The sequence below is a fragment of the Misgurnus anguillicaudatus genome, chromosome 15, assembly GCF_027580225.2.
Source record: "Misgurnus anguillicaudatus chromosome 15, ASM2758022v2, whole genome shotgun sequence".
Lineage (NCBI taxonomy): Eukaryota > Metazoa > Chordata > Actinopteri > Cypriniformes > Cobitidae > Misgurnus > Misgurnus anguillicaudatus.
The window spans coordinates 15,723,368-15,744,053 of record NC_073351.2 but is presented as its reverse complement, the minus strand read 5'-3'; the positions used below and the strand labels follow the sequence as shown (position 1 = coordinate 15,744,053).

General features: G+C 36.9%; 1 protein-coding gene across 1 annotated transcript in view; it reads right to left on the bottom strand.

Moving 5' to 3' along the window:
• Window positions 1-19,401, bottom strand: part of LOC129419196 (neprilysin) — a 41,322-nt gene extending 21,921 nt beyond the window's left edge. Inside the window, exons 1-2 of the mRNA XM_055174250.2 lie at window positions 19,051-19,401; window positions 6,209-6,379 (exon numbers count right to left, since the gene is read on the bottom strand). Of these exons, the coding sequence (XP_055030225.2) occupies window positions 6,209-6,379; window positions 19,051-19,093 (214 nt within the window). The 5' untranslated portion in view covers window positions 19,094-19,401. The remainder of the gene's footprint in view (window positions 1-6,208; window positions 6,380-19,050) is intronic.
• Between the last annotated feature and the right edge of the window lie 1,285 nt (window positions 19,402-20,686).

Here is a 20,686-nt window from a genome sequence, read left to right as displayed (position 1 = left end):
CCCGACGTCATTATTGTCTTTCCATTGTCCAATCGAATGAGGGGAGAGGCGTGCCTTACGTTGTGGTGAGGGAAGTTTACAGTTGCTTTGAAGAACCGGACTCCACTCGCTCACTCTCTCATGCGTGTTTGTGCACCTCTCACCCTCAAACAAGGTCAGAGCAAGCGTCCTCTTTTTAAAGTTTCTGCTAATATGACAGTTAACAGCAAAAGAGCGCTCACGCTTCAATATTTGATTGACAAGACAGCTGACTCGGTGGTTGCTTAGCAATATGAAAAGCCACGTCGCACTGCTCTTTTTTTTATAAAAGGCAGAGCGTCGCGCCTTGCGTTTGCAAGCGTTTAAATCGCTTTTGGTGTGACTGGCCCCTTATAGAGTTGTTTCCTCATGCTAAACGTAGGCAAAGTGCACTTCGCCAGGGTTCGTACAAGTTTCGGCAAGTTTTTTCCGATTACAGTTCTAACTGACGTTTCAGGGGTTTTCGATACGTATAACTTCTTTATATGGGCTTCCACCAGAAAACTTCCCCCGGAAAACCCTGCCCACCCGTCAATCAGCGGGAGACGCTAGAGCTGCTAACAGCTTATCACGCCACTCAGCTTTGTTTAATTTCAAAAGTCAACAATTGCACGAAAGAAGAAGTGTGTTTTTGGATGTAAGAAGAAGACATCCAGCCTTATGGAAACAATGGATATAGTTTATTATCCGGGGTAGCAGTGGAGTTTTGCGTGTGTGTTTGATGCAGTGGATTTTCCCAACCGGGTCATTCAATTCAATTCAATTCAATTCAATTCAATTCAATTCAATTCAATTCAATTCAATTCAATTCAATTCAATTCAATTCAATTCAATTCAATTCAATTCAATTCAATTCAATGACGAGTTGCACGCGGTAAGTAAGACTTCTGTCTTATGTTGGAAATTAGTCGCGTGCATATTATATAAATGACACGAACATGTAGTGAATCATAAGTTAAAACAGTATTGTATAGTGTTGCATGACTCGTACTCGCTCCTCCTGCGAAAGTAACTCCTCCTTCTTCATTTTTTCGTACGTTATCGGAAAGATTCGGTAAAGCTATAAATCTGATGAAACTAAAGACTCTTCAGAGAAATAAAGGATGTCATACTACTCTATAGGTACTCCAGATTAACATCAGAAATGCAGAAACAGCGTGTGTTACGTGAGCTTTAAGGCAAAATGTTAAATGCCCCCCCCATTTGTGGCTGTAAACTCTTAAAAATAAAGGTTGTAAAGCTTTTTTTGTAGAAGTGCTACACTCTAAAAAAATTTTGCTACATTGCGCTAAAAGTGGTTTACTGGCATGTAATCATATGGGAACCACTTTAAATGCTATAAAGGCTGTGTCCGAATGCTTACTGTGCTTTCACACCCCCACCGGCAAAAGCGTAAAAAAAGCTCTGGCTGCCCTGCCAACGACGCTATAGAAAAGGTGTAGTGGACGCTCCGATGCTCGAATGCATTCTCTAAACTCCTCTCAAGAGGAGGATTCTGCCTTCCAATTGGTTGCCGGCAAACGTTTCCGCCTTCTGATTGATTGCCGCCGAACCGCATCATAGCCCATTACCATAAAGTTGAACTAATTTTAACTCTCCTCGACGCTCACACCATACATGACGCAGCTCTGGGAAAAGCATTCGGACAGCCTTCATACGCAGCATAATGAAATACTGTTTGAAATATAAACAGAGAGCGCCTTTGTGATAACTAATCCTATTTAAAAAAAAACATTTTAAAGCTTTCGGGCTGCCCCACCAGTGTTATAATTAACCTATTCTCCAACCCATATAATTGCTTTGGTTGTTTGTCTATTTCACCAAATAAGACTATTTACTAAATTAGCGCCTCTACCGGAAACAGGTGAAACTTATTATATTAGGGTATAAAATTATATTTTGGGGTATAATTTTGCAATGATGACATGTACTGAGATAAGATTTTCAATTTAAACTGCCAGGATTAATTGTATTTTATTACACATTACAATATTCAGGCATTTATGGCAAATAACGTACCCATTTATTTATTCTACGATATTAACACAGCATACAAAACAGTCACATTTTAAAAATGTACTTAACATATTCCAAGTCTACCCACGTCAAACGATCGATTGATTTGAAGAAAAGATGCAAAAAAAGTGATGACAATCCACTGTAAATATCAGAACCGGTGTACACTGATTCAAAAACTGCCGCCAGAAGAAGTGACGATACGCCATATGATTGTGAAACACATGTGTCTCATGACCGATTGCATCATTACTTTAGCTGAGAATGTGAATTGCTATTGGCTCTTGTGACTGTCTACATTATGCTGGTTTATGTTTGAATAAGATCTGACTGTGCGTTTTGATCACAGAGTTCTTCATACAAAGTAATCGTATGGCTTCGGTTCGCAATGTTTGCAACACGAATGGTTTGAAATACTTTTATGCTGTTTTATGCGTTAAATACCTGTGACTGTACTTTTACTTGTGTGTTGTGTTTTATATGGTTAAGAAGTGGTTGGTTTTAGGATAGGGGTGGGGTTAGATGCTCCAAAATATCTTTAAAACCATAAATGTTTATGAAACCGTTTATACATTTACAAATTCATTAAATTAAATGTGTCAAATCTGATATATAAGGCAAAAACCTTAAAACATAACAAAAGGTTGTATAAGCTACTGCCGCTAGAGGACAATCCCTTAACACATCACTATACGTCGACATAAGGTGCTTGCACAAACGACCTATGATGTCGTTACTTTTGAACAGTGGCGGTTGTAGACAAATTTCACTAGGGGGGCCAAGGAGGGGCCAGTGTTTTACCAGAGGGGCACATAAAAAAACGGCAAGAAATTATATTTAAAGATTATAGGGGCGGTTACAGGAATTAGTTTAAGACAGGACTAGGCCTTAGTTTAATTAGGAAATATAACTAGTTTTAACAAACATGCCTTACTAAATACATTACTTGTGTGCATTTTGAAGCAAAACAAAGGGCACTGATGTATTTTAAGATATGGCATTGCAAGTTGTTTTCAGTTTGGACAGCTCTTACATTTATTTTAGTCTAGGACTAGTCTAATCCCTTTCCGGGAAACTGCCCCGTAAACTTTATTTTACTTTACAATCATATAAATCTTTATTTAATACAAGAGTGAGTGCAGGTGCAAAAGAGGAGCTTGGCTCTTTTCTAAAGCCCCCCAACCGAAAATCATGCGAGCCTTCTTAATAAACTTTATGAAATGCAAACTTTTATAAAGACAAACGTTTGTTTTAGTTTACATATAAACACACATTGCTAGACAGTTAGGGACCACAATCTAATCAGTATTTAAAATAATATTTATTTTAAATTGTAAACATTTTTATATGACACATTTAATTATATTCCTCCAATTGTATGCACGTATATGTAAGAGCATAATTACAGCGCTTTTTACAATGTGTAAACTTTAAAAATTTAGCGAGATGTTGGTTTTGCCGGTTGTTGATGAGTAACAGCTGTGAATGATCACCGCGTTTAAGCAGCCATGTCACAGGAGAAAAAGTGAACAGTGTCCCAATGTCAATTGAGCTAGAGTCCTTACAGTGCCCAAACCTGCATACACATTCTCAACATCGGAACCGAGCAGCACCCGCAGCCGGCTACAGTGATTGGGTGCGCCGCTCTAATTTGCCCGTTTAGAACGTTATGCGTCGGATTAGTTCCGCTTTTGGCGCTCTCCGTGTAAAATCAAAATAAAGGTATACTTTTTTATTTGGTCAGCACGGGGTGGCCACAGGGGTGGCCAGGGACTTGTCTACAGAGGCACGGGCCACCCTTGGCCTCCGTGTAGAACCGCCACTGCTTTTGAAGAACTGTCTCCTTATAATGGTGTGTGGGGGATATTTTCTTGGAACACTTTGGGCCACTTAGTACCAATTAAACATTGTTTAAACGCCATGGCCTACCTAAGTATTGTTGCTGATAATGTCCATCCCATTATGACCACAATGTACCCATCTTCTGATGGTTACTTTCAGCAGGATAAGCACCATGTCACAAAGCTCAAGTAACCTTAAATGTTTTTTTTAAACATGACAATGAGTTCACTGTACTCCAATGGACTCCACAGTAACCAGATCTCAATCCAAAAGAGCACCCTCGGGATGTGGTGAAACGGGTGATTTGCATTGTGGATGTGCAGCCGACAAATCTGCAGCAAATGTGTGATGCTTTCTAGTCAATGTGGACCAAAATCTCTTAGATATGTTTCTAACACGTTGAATCTATACCACGAAGAAATAAGTTGGTTCTAAATGCAAAACGAGGTTCAACCCGGTACTAGCAAGGTGCATCTAATAAAGTGGCCAGTGTGTGTATATAGCACCTAGTATGTAGAACCTTAATTGGTGCTATAGCCTCAAAGCGATGTTGTCTCAGACCATTGCCTCATCTCATACATGGTACCAATAGATCATAGATCATTTGTATTTATTAAAAAGTATATTTGTCATTAAGAAATAACTAGTATCACTTTAAAATGTGAAGCCAGTAGTCTGCTTAGTTCTGCAAAGTGTGGTACTACTCACAGCCTCATTTTTACCACATCTTACCATATTCAAATCCATTCTGCAGATTTTCTCTACAAATATGCACATTAATTGCAAAAGCAAAAGTTAACACACAGCCTCCATGGCCAAATCCCACTTCTCTGCCCTCTCATCCTGAACCCTGCAGCTAAAAGGAAGAGCTTGTGGAGATCATCTCCTTATTCTGGATTATGTCTACCTTTGCTGTTTAAACATTAATTCAGCGTATTAATGACATAAGGTTACAGTGAACTCTCTGTCTATAAGCTCCATCTGCTGCCCTGGGGCCCTTTAATGGGGTGTGAAGATGGGCTTACATGCCATGTTTGGGATAGCATCACACCTCACAACCACAAACCGTTGCCTGAATATCTGATGCATAAAGCACACAAAATTGGAAACACTTCAGGAGTTTTAAAGTCAATGTGATATTCTACAGGATGTCTTTGATATGTATGTTGCCTTTTATTATGGTCCGCCTACTGGTTGCTTTACTGAACATTGATTGCTTTTCTCTTGTGCTGTCCTTCATAGCTAATGTTATATTGCATGTTATTACACGGCTCTCTGGAATGCTTGATTCTGATTGGTCAGTTGAGACATTTGCAGGTTCGTTCTTTTCAAATAATAACCGCTCCAAATTAATAATGCATAGCCGGACTACTTGCACGAGTAAAATCGCTCCGCGCCAATAAAGATCAATAAAGATTACTGTCTGTTTGGCGCCATCTTGTGACAAACACTCGACAACCACGACAAGACACAGAGAGCTTACTGAGACTGAAGTTGACAAAATAGAGCATGACAGCTGCCATCACACACAAAAATACAGAATGGGGATTAAAACTGCTCAAAGACTGGCTAAAAGAGAAAAAATGGAGACAGACAAGTATGAAGCAGCGGATCTTAATAAGGTATTACGATCATTTTATGCATCTGTGCAAAGTTTCGCGGAAGGATAAAAATGTTAATTAAAAACAAATATGCCAATAAAATGTTTAAAATTCATATTCATGTCCAGTTTTTTTTCTTATGTGGCAAGTAGCCGTGTAATAAGCGGGATAATGTAGAGGCAGCCGGTAGTTATTGGGAAATAAGCCCCTTCAGTGTGATACAAGACCCTCCGCTTCGCGTCGGGTCCTGATCACACTGTCGGGGCTTATTTCCCAATAACTACCGGCTGCCTCTACATTATCCCTTACTTAACAACATAGGCTTATTCATTATGATTTTAAAATATTTTTACATATTTATGATCATTTGTGACCATGCCTGTGATATCTTGGATAAAGTCTCAGTTTAATTTTAATCATTATTTTCACATTGATTTCAGACAATACTGAAGATATCAAGGTTATACTTTCACAGAATGTTTTTTTTTTTACATTATATATGATGATTTCATATAGAAAATAAAGTAAATCATATAAAATGACTTTTGCTGGGTTTTCACATTTAAATGCACTATATGGCTACTGTAAGTTTGCAACAAACCATTTAGACACATTTTGCAAAGAAAAAAAACCACTTAATTTTTAATGTAATTGGATATACTGTATCTTGTACGATATGTAATTGTTATTCTACTGTTCATAACATCACCTCTGAAAGTGTATGAAATTACCTTTCCCTTTTTGTGTGATGAAGAGAATGATGAGAGCCACAATAATGACGAAGAGCAGAGATACAATCGTCAGGAGCCCGATTTCAAGGGAAGTCCAGCGGGGCTTTTTTTTCTGAGTGTTGTTGTCGGCCATGATCTGCTCTCCCTCTTGGGCGACCTGTAGAAACTCACCTGATAAACAGAAAGAGAGTGGTCATACCTTTAGCGTGTTTACACTGAAATCCGAAACGTCCTCACACATCTTGATTTTAACAGCTTCCAGACATGCACACACTGTGAGATCATGCAGATCATGTACACTTACTCACTTACTAGTCATACACACTTAAAAATATCACAAATACACACTTCTAGAGCTACAAGCTAAGGCAGAGACCTGACTACTGCTGATTTATGGCTGAAATGACAGGACCCCGACCTGGGGACAAAGTCTTAAAGGGGTGGTTCAATGGTATTTCATGCATTTTGACTTATTAACACAGTTATAGAGTTGTTTTCTCATGCTAAATGTAGGCAAAGTGTCAAAAAATCAGTTGGGCGTGTTACAGGGTATTTCTATGCCAAATGCACTTAGCCAGGTTTGTACAAGTTTCGGAAAGTTTTTTTTTTTCGATTACTGGTCCAGCTGATGTTTCAGGGGTTTCTATAAAATTTCATTGAAAAGTCCCAACCAGTTCATGAGTTGCATGCGGTAAGTAAGACTTCTGTCTCATGTTGGAAATAGGCGTGTGCATATTATATAAATGACACAAAAATGTAGTGAATCATAAGTTAAACAGTGTTGTATAGTGCTGCATGACTCGTACTCGCTCCTCCCGCGGTAGTAACTCCTCCATCTTCATTTTTCATACATTAATCGGAAAGATTCTGTAAAGCTAATCTTTCTTTTATAAATCTGATTAAACTACAGACTCTTCAGAGATAAAGGATGTAATACTACTCTATATACTCCAGATTAACACTAGAAATGCAGAAACAGCATGTGTTATGTGAGCTTTAAAGTTCATTTGAAGGAAACTTATGCTCTTTCTCTCTCTCTAACACACACACACACACACACACACACACACACACACACACACACACACACACACACACACACACACACACACACACACACACACACATTCTGGTTTCCATGTTTTGTGGGGACATTCCATAGACGTAATGCATTTTATACTGTACAAACTGTATATTCTATTTCCCTTACCTACCCCATTCCCTAACCCCAATCATCACTGAAAAATTTCTGCTTCTTCACATTTTCAAGAAACATCATTTTGTTTGATTTATAAGCTTGTTTCCTCATGGGGAAATCAAAATGTCCCCACAAGGTCACAAAAACACTGGTATAACATGATAATTACCAGGTACACACACACACACACACACACACACACACGCACGCACACACATTTAACATTTAATTTACTAAAAACATTGAATAATTAATAAAGGTCCAACACTTAACAACTTTATAATCTGTATATTTTATTACCTTCCCTATTTCAGTTCTATTCTAACCCAAATCAAGATCAAAAATTTACTGGTATTCCTATTTTTGTGGGGACATTTGGTTCACACAAAGTGATGATTACACACACACAAATTTAAGTACACAGCACAGCATTACAGTGAAATACACACTAACCTAGACTCACATTCACACTGGGGCAATTGTTTCCCCTCTTTACACACAATCACGTCTCTTTCGGTTCCTGCTGTCTTTATGAATAATAAAAATGAAATCTCTTTAGCAACAGGGGGCTGGATTTCTGGTGGAAATGAGGATGAAGAATGTCAGGGCTAATGTGGCTAATGAATGGCCAAATTGTACTTCCAGGGGGTCCTGGCTTTAATCTCGAAGGCTGTTTACCCCTCGTAAGATGCATTTTGGTCGATTACAGGTAGACGACACTAAATACAGGTGTAAATGAGGTGTGTAACATTTAGAGCTTGTTAATTGAGCTAATAATTTCTTAAAACATACATGACATTCATAGTACAAACGTGCTGTGTGTACAGGAAATTGCAAAATAATGTAACGGAGACGTATGATGAACTAGAAAATAGAGTTACTTCTCAGATATAGGTAAGGAGGACGATGTTCTGCCTTTGGGTTCACGTCGGCAAGATGTACATGTACTGTCCAGGAAGGGATATTTAATAAAACTACCAATAACAATGTTAACTAATGACAAGTCTAATGAAAGCACTTTTGTTTATACAGTTATACATGTTTGATATACAGTAGTACTACAGTAAATAAAGAATGTTATATAGAATATAATTGCAGGTTAAAAAAACTTGTAAAAAGAGTGTTTTACAAATAGGTTGATTTTTCCTGCAACTAAATTTAATGTGTGTCCATTTCATTTTGTTATTGAAAACATCAACATAAAAATGAAAACAGCTATTTTCATTCTGTTTTGTACATCTGATCTCTCCTTCATCTGTTCTGCATCTGTTTTGAAACAAATGCCTGATTTGTGACCCTTCACACACTTACACTCATTATGTCAACACAATTCTAGGCCTGTCAAACTATTATAAATCTTTTTTTTTTGCATTGCAAATGCATGATGTGATTAGTAAATATATAAACTATTTGCAATTAATCAATTAATATAACGGCAAAAAAATTATATTCCCTTTAATCTATGTAGAGTTGTGGCAAAGAGCCCTCTTAAAAATAAACAAATAAGAAATGTAATTATTTTTCATTCAGATTATTAAAAAAATCTTTGACCGGTTGCAGTCTACACCAATGCATCGCAGGACCTTGCATTGTGTTTAATTAAGCTATTTTTTAACTAAAAACAAATTTTGTATGAATCATCCTGTGCTATGGTTGCACAGTTTTATTGAATAAGGTTTTTTTATAATTACTTATACATAAACATTATCATTCAGGGCAGTTGTAGCCTAGTGGTAGAGAGTCTGGCTTAAAACCCAAGAGTTGCTGGTTTGAGTCTCAAGGCCGGTGGGTTCCAACTATGGTCCCCTTGAGCAAGGCACCTTACCCTAATTGTTCCCCAAGTGCTTGGATAGCTGCCCACTGCTTTGTGTGTGTGTGTTCACGACTTGCAGTGTGTGTGTTTGCTACTCACTGAGATGGGTTAAATGCAGAGGACACATTGCTTGTCACTTTCACTTTTTCATTTAAATTACCATTAACATGAAATATGTGATCCTGGACCACCAAACCAGTCATAAGTTGCACAGGTATATTTGTAGGCAATTGTACATGCTAAAAAAATTAGCGTTGGGTCAAAAAAGCCCAGCAGCTGGGTTAAAATGAACCCAGAAAATGTTTATATTTGACCCAACAATGGGCTAAAAAAATCCCAGCATTTTGGGTTGAAACAATCCAACATGGGTTAAATTACAACCAAAATGTTTAAAATTTAAAAAATAAATAATAAGCTAAAATTATTATTATAAAATATTTTTATTTTATATTTTAATGCCAAAAATCATTGAAGAGCACCTATTGTCCTATTCATGTTTTTTACATACCCTTTGGTGTGTAAGTGTGTATTAGTACACGATAACGATATGCAAAAGGTTCAAACCCCAAAGTAAACAATGACACGAGTTTTTGTCTCCAATGTAAATCTCTTTTTTTTGGACTACAGCAAACACATGGATTGTAGGCAACAGTTTACTTCCTGGGATTGGTGATGTAGACAAGGCCGACATTATCATAAACCCTCTTGCTTCGGACTCACAGCCTGTAAGTTAACTCCTGTTAGCATTGCATTGTGACCGAATCTTTCAAACATGGTAAGGAGCGTCATATTTCCTGCCGACATCAGAGGTATTTGGCCAATCACAAAGTACAGATTAGCTGGCCACAAAGCTTTTCAAATCTGTGCGTTTCAGGAAGAGAGTGAAGCTACAAAAATGTATGGTATGTGGAAAATAATGTGTTTTTTTAACCATAAACCACGCGAACACATTGTATAATACCTAATACACAAAATAACATTGTTATTTTGCAATGAAATAGGTGCTCTTTAAGTAAAGATCATGTTGCATTTCATATTTAAAATTTAAATAAAAGTTGTATCTCAGCTAAATATTGTCGTAACAAACCATACATCAATGGAAACCCTATTTATTCAATTTAATAAAAAAAATAAGTATTACATGTTGTGAGTGTGTCTGGTTGGTAATATCTTTACAAATTTTTATCTATATAAATGTAGCAAACCTGCAGTAATAGACAAATTCAAGTGAGGTATCTTTTTCCAGCCCTGGTGTTAACCTAAGTGGCTATGTAACAGCTAATACATGTCCTCTGCCCCCCACTGTGGACTTGATCAGAGCTCGGAGCAGAACTGTTCCTTGTGTATCTACTCGTGACTGCAGCAGCTCAGGGCAAATAAGACCCAAGGTTGTCTTCATCAGTTTTTCAAATTCAACTTTCCAAATCCAGGCAGGAGGCTGTTTTTGATTTAAACGCAAAGAAAGTCGGATGTAGAGATGGGGAAGGGGGGTTCAACTGCAAGAGATAGTGGCAGATGCGTCACTTGCCACATAATCCTGACATGCAGGGACAGTACCAGGACCCCTGGATCGGATATCATCTGACGTATATGGAACAGCAGGGAACCAAACTTAGTGGGGGTACTGCAATCTCCCTGAGGTGCTAAGAAACAGGATGACCTTTCAACCAAATCTTTTCCAGATCAGCCATGCTGCTATCTTCACAAACCAAACTTACACTAAACAGCTACAGTATACTTTAGGAAAAATAATTTGTTTTGCTTAAGACAGCAATGGCAGTGAAGATCCCTGTGTTGTTAAAAGTGATTTGTGTTATTATTTTTATGTTATACTGTATTATTTTGCTGAGATAATGTGGCACATAACTTTCAAACAGTTTATACTGAAAAGTGACAACACTGGCAATATTAAAACATTTTTGTTGTTTTAGCATTCTAACAAACCTTATACTTAAATATGCTCTAACCAGTGGTGTGAATTAAGGCCAGTGTTATCTGTTTTTTGAATCAATTGTAGACAGAAGGACTGTTTAACTAAATAAAATAAAATCATAAAATCAATTTAAAAAATGATGTTTAAAATGACACTTTGAAGTTTTTCAACCTTCATATATTTTCAAGACCCTTGTGATGGTACATCCACTTAAAATAGGTTGAATGACATGTCCACCATAGCCTGACGGGGTCTGTATCGTTTTTACTCATAGTTTTAAACTGGGGGTTTCGGGTAGTTACCCGAGCACCAAACAAAAAACTACAAAAAACTACGTCACTTTCTCCACTCCCTTAAATTCGGACGTGAGAGCGCAACTATTTATTTTCCTGATGTTTTTGTCATGGCCGAAGCAACAACTAAGAAAAAGAAACCCAGGGTTTTGTACTAGTAAGTAATGTTATAATGCTTATATATGCATATATAAGTCCTTTTCTGAAATTGTGGCACCGTGGTAGCGTCATGGACCTACGACACGGCGATCTGGGTTCGATTCCCCTTTAGGGCAATATTTTTTTTAAATATAATCTTTAACCAAGCGACCACCGTTACAACTGGCTTGTAAACGTGAGCTACGCGATTTGTTTGGCGTTTGATGAAAATAAAACCCATGAAATTATATTATATGACACATGACATGCTGGAAGGCACACTTTGTGATCTAAAGAGTTGTCTTCTTTTCCTTTGCGACAGTGCTGCGGCGCTTGTGGCCTCTAGGGGCGTTAAAGGTGAAAAATACATGTCTAGCACCCCCTAGCGGCCAAAATGTTCCATGGTGTGCCTTTAAAGAAAGAACTCTTAAAGTTTTTTTAATAACAGTTACAGTTTGTTATTGTTATTGTTATTATTAATATAAATTGTAATGATATAGTTATGTTATAGACAACCCTGTATCTCAAAATTATGTACCTATAGATGGTTTCATCGGACGCACTATAGGCGCACATACGGGGCGCTATAGGTGTCTGGTCCGAACTTTACTTCTGGTTCAGTTGCTAAACTGAACTCTTGAACAAATACCTTGTCGAAAATGACAAATGTTTTGGTTTCCGAAGTAATCTACATTTTGTTTACTTTGTTTGTTTTATAAATACACTACCCGTAAAATACTTAGTTGTTATTTATTCTTAGCGGAGTTTACCGCAAGTTACGTGTTGACAACGAAAGCCGCTTGTTTATGTTTTTACTGCTGAAACCGTCTATAGTCACGTAAATTTGTAAGTCTTTTCCATGACACTGATACATTTTTCTGCTTTTTTGCGTGAACATGTCCTGCATTTCTGTTTACGTGTCACTGTCACATATTTTTGTTCTATTTTCAAACCATTGATGCTTTGGTTTGCTTTAGGGTTAGATTTGGTGTTTGCGTTAGGGAGTCACTTTAAAGGTGGAAAAGAGGATGTTTGTTTAATAAATTTTTTTGCAATATTACTTGAAACTGTCTTCACTAAATGATAAAAGACTATTTATTAGGTGCACTGAAAGAAATAATATTAATATATGTCATCTGTGCATAAGGTATGGCCTTAAAAACATCATCCAATCGTTGACGCAATCATCGTGTCAACGATTGGCCCTCTGGCTTGTCAATCACTGCCATTACGTTTCTTGTGAGAGACGTGCACGCTCCAGTAACTTTACACGAGTGACGAATGCGCATAGTGCATGAAACTCCGTTGTAAGTTTCAGTTTGTTTTCATTGTCGCTCCTGCTTTCCTCCTTGAATTTGCACCATGGTAGAGAAGAAACCCGAAGGAGGACGTAAAAGAAATACTTTTTAAGTCGCTGAGAAGAGGAGAAAATTGTCAGAATAACTTAATGTAAACAGAATCGTTATTGGAGAAACAATTCAACGCTGGAGAGCAATGAAGGAACAGAGAGATGTCAAGACAGACGCGCAGTTCGCAATAATTCTCCTTGACAGGTAACAGTGATTATTCTTTCTTTGTGGAATAATTATTGTTGTACTGTTATTCAGGTATATCGACATTGTTCTTGTAATGTAGTTGTAAGGCAGTGACCAGTCTGCTACATGCTAGTTGAAATGGGAGTAGTATCGACTGATCTAAATTTACGTCTTATGTGTTTAATATCATATGATTTCACATCATGAATCCACTGACGCGACACAGCATATGCCAGTGGTAAACAAACACTCGTGTTCAAATAATCGTGCACGAGTTTTGGAAGGCGTTCCCTAGAAATGAGCTGTGAATGAGGGAGGCTGTTCTTACAAATGCAGTTTTTTAAAAAAACTCAGTAACGGTCTTTGGATTCTCAGTCGGCGGAAACATCCTCTTTTGCGCCTTTAAGTATTTGTTTATATCTTTTTTTCATGATTTTTTAAATATTTTATGATTTTTAAACCATTGTCGGCTGGCATTAGGGCTAGAGTTGGGTTTGGGTAAGGATCTCATTTTATGTAAATCTAACCCTAAACCGAAGCGACAATGGTAAGAAAATAAGACAAAACGGTTGAGTAACAAATACGTGACAGTGACACGTAAATTGAAATGCGTGACATGTTCACGCAAAAATGTGTCAGTGTCATGGAAAAGACTCACAAATTTCTGTGACTAGGTACGTAATTTCGTGATACTGGGTTGGTAATAGAATATATATGCTATGCTTTGCTTTCATTTTTGCTTTCATGATTGTGCTTGTCTTTAAGATTGTAGGTCAAACTGAGAGGTCATAAATAATACATAAGCTAGTTTTGCAGTTTTTAGTCAATTGTTTTTAACTGTATAATATAAAGTTATGAAAGACAAAATAACATAAATTGATGTTGCACACCTCTACTTTTGACAGGCAGTTCTCAGTGGCAAAATACATTTTGAAAAATGGGGGCAAGCCCTTTGAAGTAATTTCATAGGCTGTTTCAGTACAGCATTTACTGTAAGAGCTTCTGTCTGATTCCTTGTTGGCACTGCAATGGTGAATCACAGACTTGGCTATAGTAGCTGCCGTCTGCTTCCGTGCTGGCACATTAATGGTGAATCCTCTAAGCATGTCTGTTAAGACAAACACGTCCTCATACCCTCCAGATGACTTCTTCATCAAAGTGTAATGTATAACTAACACCCTTAGGAAAGTGTTGGTTCATTGGTGTCCGGTTTTCGGGGTCTGCATCTGTAGCTAAACCACACTCTTGCACGTTTAATCCTAAATGTCTTAACCCTTATGTGTTGTTGGGGAGGTTTCCATCCACTAACAACACGAAAGGGTAGTGAATTTGAACAATGCACAAGGGTTAAACAGAGCAGACTGTAGAACTAAACTTTGTTTCTGTTCCAGTCTCGTTAATAAAATATGAAGTAGCTGTATGTACAGATTTTTTGCTTAAAGGAATAGTCCATTTTCTTAAAAGAAAAATCCAGATAATATACTCACCACCATGTCATCCAAAATGTTGATGTCTTTCTTTGTTCAGTCCAGAAGAAATTATGTTTTTTGAGGAAAACATTGCAGGATTTTTCTTAATTTAATGGACTTTAATGGACACCAACACTTAACACTTAACCCAACACGTAACAGTTTTTTCAACAGAGTATCAAAGGACTATAAACGATCCCAAATGAGGCATAAGGGTCTTATCTAGCGAAACGATTGTCATTTTTGACAATAAAAATAAAAAATATTCACTTTTAAACTACAACTTCTCATATTCCTCCGGTCCTGAAAGCGTCAGCATGACCTCACGCAATACGTCATGACGTCAAGAGGTCACAGAGGACAAACGTGAAACTCCACCCCAGTGTTTACAAGTGTGTTGAAAGAGGACCTTTCCTAAGTTGTTGTATGTTGAATGATACTAATTAATGTCTTTGTGTCAGTTTATTGTTTACAATGGTCCGCAAATGTGCGTTTTATATATGTAACACGTGACCTCCCTATGTCACTACGCATTTACATTAGGTCGCGCTGGACCGGACCTAGACGAAAAGTTGTGGTTTAAAAATTGCATATTTTTTTATTTTTCGTGTCAAAAATTACAATCGTTTCACTAGATAAGACCCTTATGCCTCGTTTGGGATCGTTTATAGTCCTTTGAAACTCCGTTGAAAAAAACTGTTACGTGTTGAGTTACATTAAAGTCCATTAAAATTAGAAAAATCCTGCAATGTTTTCCTCAAAAAAAAAAAAACATAGTTTCTTCTGGACTGAACAAAGAAAGACATCAACATTTTGGATGACATGGTGGTGAGTAAATTATCTGGATTTTTCTTTTAAGAAAATGGACTAATCCTTTAATGGGGAAAATAGAAAGCATTCATCTTCAAATGTGTGTTAAGACTGGTTTGGACGTTAATATATGACAAAACATCTGCAATTATCTGTTTCTAAGATTCTGCACTTTCTTAGTGTATTTCTGCGTCATTCTCCACTGCCAGTCTCAAATTGGTTTTAAGTTTGCTTCTATGGTGCAATACACTTTAAAACTTGTTTATAAATTAATTTATAAGGGAATGAGTGCACAAATGTTTTACAGATTGTTATAAAATTGTTAGTTTATAAAGTGAAAGGACAAGCAGGGAACATGCCTCATGTACTATCAAAAAAATGTTCAAAACTTGTATCCCAGGTGTCACTTGGACAGTATCCTTTAAAATGGTCCTAATACCAATAGTACAGGTATACATTTGGTATACCTCTGAGGTACTACTATGAACTATTTAGGTGGAAAGCTGTACATTTTGAAAGGGTACTGCCCCAGTGACAGCCTGGGACATATTTTGACATTTTTCTCTGATCATTGTATAATGTCATACGAAGCATAACAAATTTGTAATTTATAGTAACCTTAAACTCCCCACCCTAAACCATAAACCCTTGATTAAGGAAAGCTTAGAATGTCAGGCAGAAAGAGGAGGAAAGAAAAACAGAGATGAAAAAAAATCTGGCAATTAGAGAGTATCTGTTATCTTTAGGAATGTGCAGAATGAGGGTAATACTGAGCAAATATCTGCAAAGTGATGACAAGTGATATGCAGACACTACTCTAGACTATGGGTATAAATGATTGTGGCTGTCCTGTGTTAAGTCTGCAGTGTTGAAACATACCTCATGACACAAACCTGAAGCTTTTGACCTGAAGACACCAAATTGATATTTGCACGAAAAAATCATTTTGCAGTAAGAATACAATGCGAGCAAAAAGGCCACAGACCTACCAAACAAGTCCAACTAAACCAATTTGGTATAGCATCATATCATAAATACTGCATAATGGGAGGTTTGTGATCTGTATAGGTTTGTTTAATTTTAATGGCTTTAATATCTAATGAAATGTGTTGATTTAATAATTGAATCGAAAAGTAAATGTGTTTTTATAAATAAATGTCATTTGCATGTGTTCTACATGTTTTGAAATAAAACATGCACAGAGTTCTGACAGGGCTCTTTTAACACTGGGCACTTTTTAGCCTGCAAGATCTCTCAAACACCTTACTGAATAGCCCAACAGCCAAATTGAGGGAGCACAAATGATCCTATAATGTCCTAGCGCCTGAACAAATATATGAACTGATTCATGATTGAACTACTGCATGATTGTTTCCCCTTTTAATAAACTGTTATTAAAAATGTGTATTGGATAATACTACTATAGGCTTATTTGCTTGCCCTAGATCAGTGGTTCTCAATCTGGGGTCCGGGGCCCCCAGGGGGGGCCGCGAGATGGTGCCAGGGGGGCCCCAGTTTTATGACATTTTATTAAATTCATTCATTTATCATGAATTCTGTGAAATTAAATCTAAAAAAATAAGGCAGCACTACTTTGTATAATTTAATGTTTTGTTTAATTAAAATGTCAAGTTTAGAACTGTTTTTTTTTTGTGATAAATTTTCTTTGGGGGAGCTGCGAAAGAATGCACCGTACACAAAGGGGGCTGAAAAAGTTTGAGAACCACTGCCCTAGATTATTTACAGGTGTTGCGTGTTGCATATATTTTATGTTACAAAACTGTATGCAGCACAAGAATTGGAATATGATGATGACTCAGTATAGTATCTTTTAACTCTACAATTCAGCTCCTTCATTGTCAGAAATAAAGGTACAAAACTGTACCTTTTCTATCACTGGGGCTGTACCCTAAGTTTCCGTTTGGTACCTTTACAGGAATACAAAACAGAATACAATTTTGGGTAGATTACCATACCTTAAGGACCTACATTGTTAGAAAAAAGTCAAAGTATGTACCATAGCTGTCAGTGGGGCAGCACCCTTTAAAAAGGTAATTGTATGGAACATTAGCTACAGATATGTAAACATTTAGTACCAATTTGTACATTTGAGATACTAATATGTATTTTTGAGGTACTTATAAGCTCTCTTTGGTCCCAGAATGTACTACTGAGGTACTAAAATGAAATCCTTAGGTGCAAAGCTGAACTTTTTGAAAGGGTACAGCCCCAGTGACAGAAAAGGTACAGTTTTGTGCCTTTACTGTATTTCTGAGAGTGTTTTCTAAATCAGTTTGAACTATTCATTAAACAAATCACTATAAAAATATACATTTAGTCTAACTGAAGGTTTCCTGCCACTAAAGCCCTGTAAAGATTGTTCTTACTTTCTATCCAAATTAATAGTCTTTTTTTGCTAACTTATTTAATCTGTTTGTATGCAAACAAGCAAATTAATAGATTTCAATATTAATTTAGTGTTTGACTCTATTTATAAAACACAATAATGATACCACCATTTACCTATCTAACCTGATATTTTAAAAGAAGTAAGATTGTGTGAAAAGGGCTTTACTGTATCACAACAAGTTTTACTGTATCCACCCTTTAAATTTCCATCCTTGTCTTTTCTTATTCAAAGTTTTGAAAAATACTTTCAAAAAAATCAAAATAAATGCAAGAAAGATGGTGATTATAAGTATTAAAAAGAAAACTAGAAAATTCCCAAAAGGTGAGATCAAAACAGAAGTTCAAATAAATTATCTTCTATCTCACTTCTCTATTCAGATAAGAAATACATAAACAATAGTTGAGACACACAAACACACATACAAATAAAGATAGAGAAAGAGGTACAGAGAGTACTCTGGATAACACTTCTCAATGGTGTGTTTGGCACTAGGTTGTATGGGGCACTTGATGAATGCATCTATCATGGAAACAATTTGACAGGGTCAAAGATCAGACCAAAAATGTTTCCATTCATTAGTGTTTCGAAGGGAACTGTAAATAAAAGCACATCAACAGCAATAGATTGAGCATGTTTTGCTGATTCGAAAGAGAAACATCATCGCTCATGACAGCAGAGAGCACATGGTTTATTGTGTGTTCAGTGTAGAGGTGTCAGCACTGCTGTATAACTTGTAGGTCCTGTTATGTTGCCTACTTTTCTGCATCTCTAAATTATTTTGACACACACAGTGTGTGCTTGTAAATCATTAGGGCTTTAGACTATGTACCGTTATACTGATAAAATTATTGCTCTTGTGCTATTACAATTTGGATAAACATAAAATATCTGAAAATTGTACTTGAAGGTGACAGGACAGGACACCAAAGAAGTTAAATTGACAAGGGAGGTGTGAACGTTGTCTGCCCTTTTCAGCAATACTCATTCATTTACTTATTTTCGTTCATTTAGAATGAGGTTTAGAAGCAGCAGAGTTAAATACATCGAGACGTTTATATACTTTCAGAATAGTGCGTAATTTATGATATAAACATAACACTATTGTCATTATAATCATTCCACGGCAATTTTTTTCTTTAAAAACTGGTAAACTTTAAGTAAACATTTCACAAACTGGCTAAATGAAACACCTTGGTCAGCACACCGTGTTTTATGCCATGTGCAGCATGCGTAACAGACTCACCAGGTGTCTCTGCAAATTTGCGGTCGATGATATAAATGGGCATCACCAACCGATCAAACAGCCATCAAATCCGTGAGAAAGATACCCTCCTTTCAGAGAGCCTGTCAGTCCAGCTGATGATCGATTAGAATATTCTGGTTTTCCTAGGATATCGATAACAAATCAATCAGTTATATCAGTTTCCTTGGCTACCTGTTATTGGCGCGCCGGATGGATGTCCTTATTACAGTTATTTTTTGTGCGCATCAGGAAAACACCTGGAGAAAACCTTAGCATGAATTCAGCGAAATGCACGGTGTGTAACAGCGGAGCGCGTAAGTTGAGCCGGTGTCTAATGTTGCCTCCCACGAAAGGCGGTGTTAAGAGTGACTGAGATGGCAAGCGGTGCCAGCGCGCAACCGTGCGCTGCTCTCCAACCACTTTAGGATCAGCGCGCAACTGTTAAACACCTTTAACCCGTTTTAGTGCACAACTCTATAGTGACCAAAACTTCTGAATTTTACTGTTTTTGATATTATTTATATATAGTTATACTATTATACAGTTTTAACCTTCATATGATGTGTATAATCTCCACGCATAAAGATTCACATGATGTTATTTGTAATTTAAACAACAACTTCGAACAAATATTAATAACATTGACTTTCAGGTACCTCATACTGTATACCCAAAAGTTATATATTGTCTACATGGTATATACATACAATACATATCTCTACTTTGTCCATAAATTTGATATTAAAAGAAAGTTTTATAAGGTGTTAATTACAGCTGTGTGTAGAATTTAAATGAGCTATTACTAATATTATTACTATTATGACTTTTAAAAAAGTGAATGAAATGAAATGGATGCAGTCTTTTTTAAATGTTGTAAAGGCATTGCTTTCCCTTTTGCAATTTCACAGAAGCCTGTGAGGTCAGCTGACACATTTAACACAGTAATAAACTGTATAGGGCAGTATGACATCACCACTCACTCAGCAGCAAACAATCATTATAAACAAGTTGTTAGCATACAATTTAACATTTAACAGAGTTGCCTTCTGCAATAGAAATGAATGTATGATTTGTTACAACAAAGTGCTCATGTAAATAATTCTACATTTCTTGAAATGAAGTTTATTTTACCAAGTTCAGGAGAAGGATGATCATGTGATCCAACCAATTAGTCCGAAGATGTGCCTTTAAATAACCGTCCCTCACCTCTGTCCCGTGACAGTTTTCTGCAGCATCCCTCCTCCACCCCATCACCTCACTCTCAGTTGCTACATCTATCCCAGTTAAAGAGGGGGGAGTAATCTGGGTTCGGGCTAAAATGTAGAAATCATTAAAAGTAATTGAAATTTTGTTCCAGGTCCTTTGTGTTCTGTGCGTTCTTGTCCTTCGCTGTGAACCATTAGTATAAAACAAAACTAAAAACAAATGTGCAATTTTTCATGTAAACAAATTGAACTTTAACTGGTCCATGGCCCTCTGCAGTGCTCTCATTGTGATATTGAGTAATCACAGGGTTTCAGTCAAGAACACTTTTTCCTGTCACTGAGGGCCCAGCACACTTAACACAATGACGCACATTTGGATGTCTGGTGACCCCAAGAGAATTTTTGAAATCTAAATTACTGCTGTGATGCAA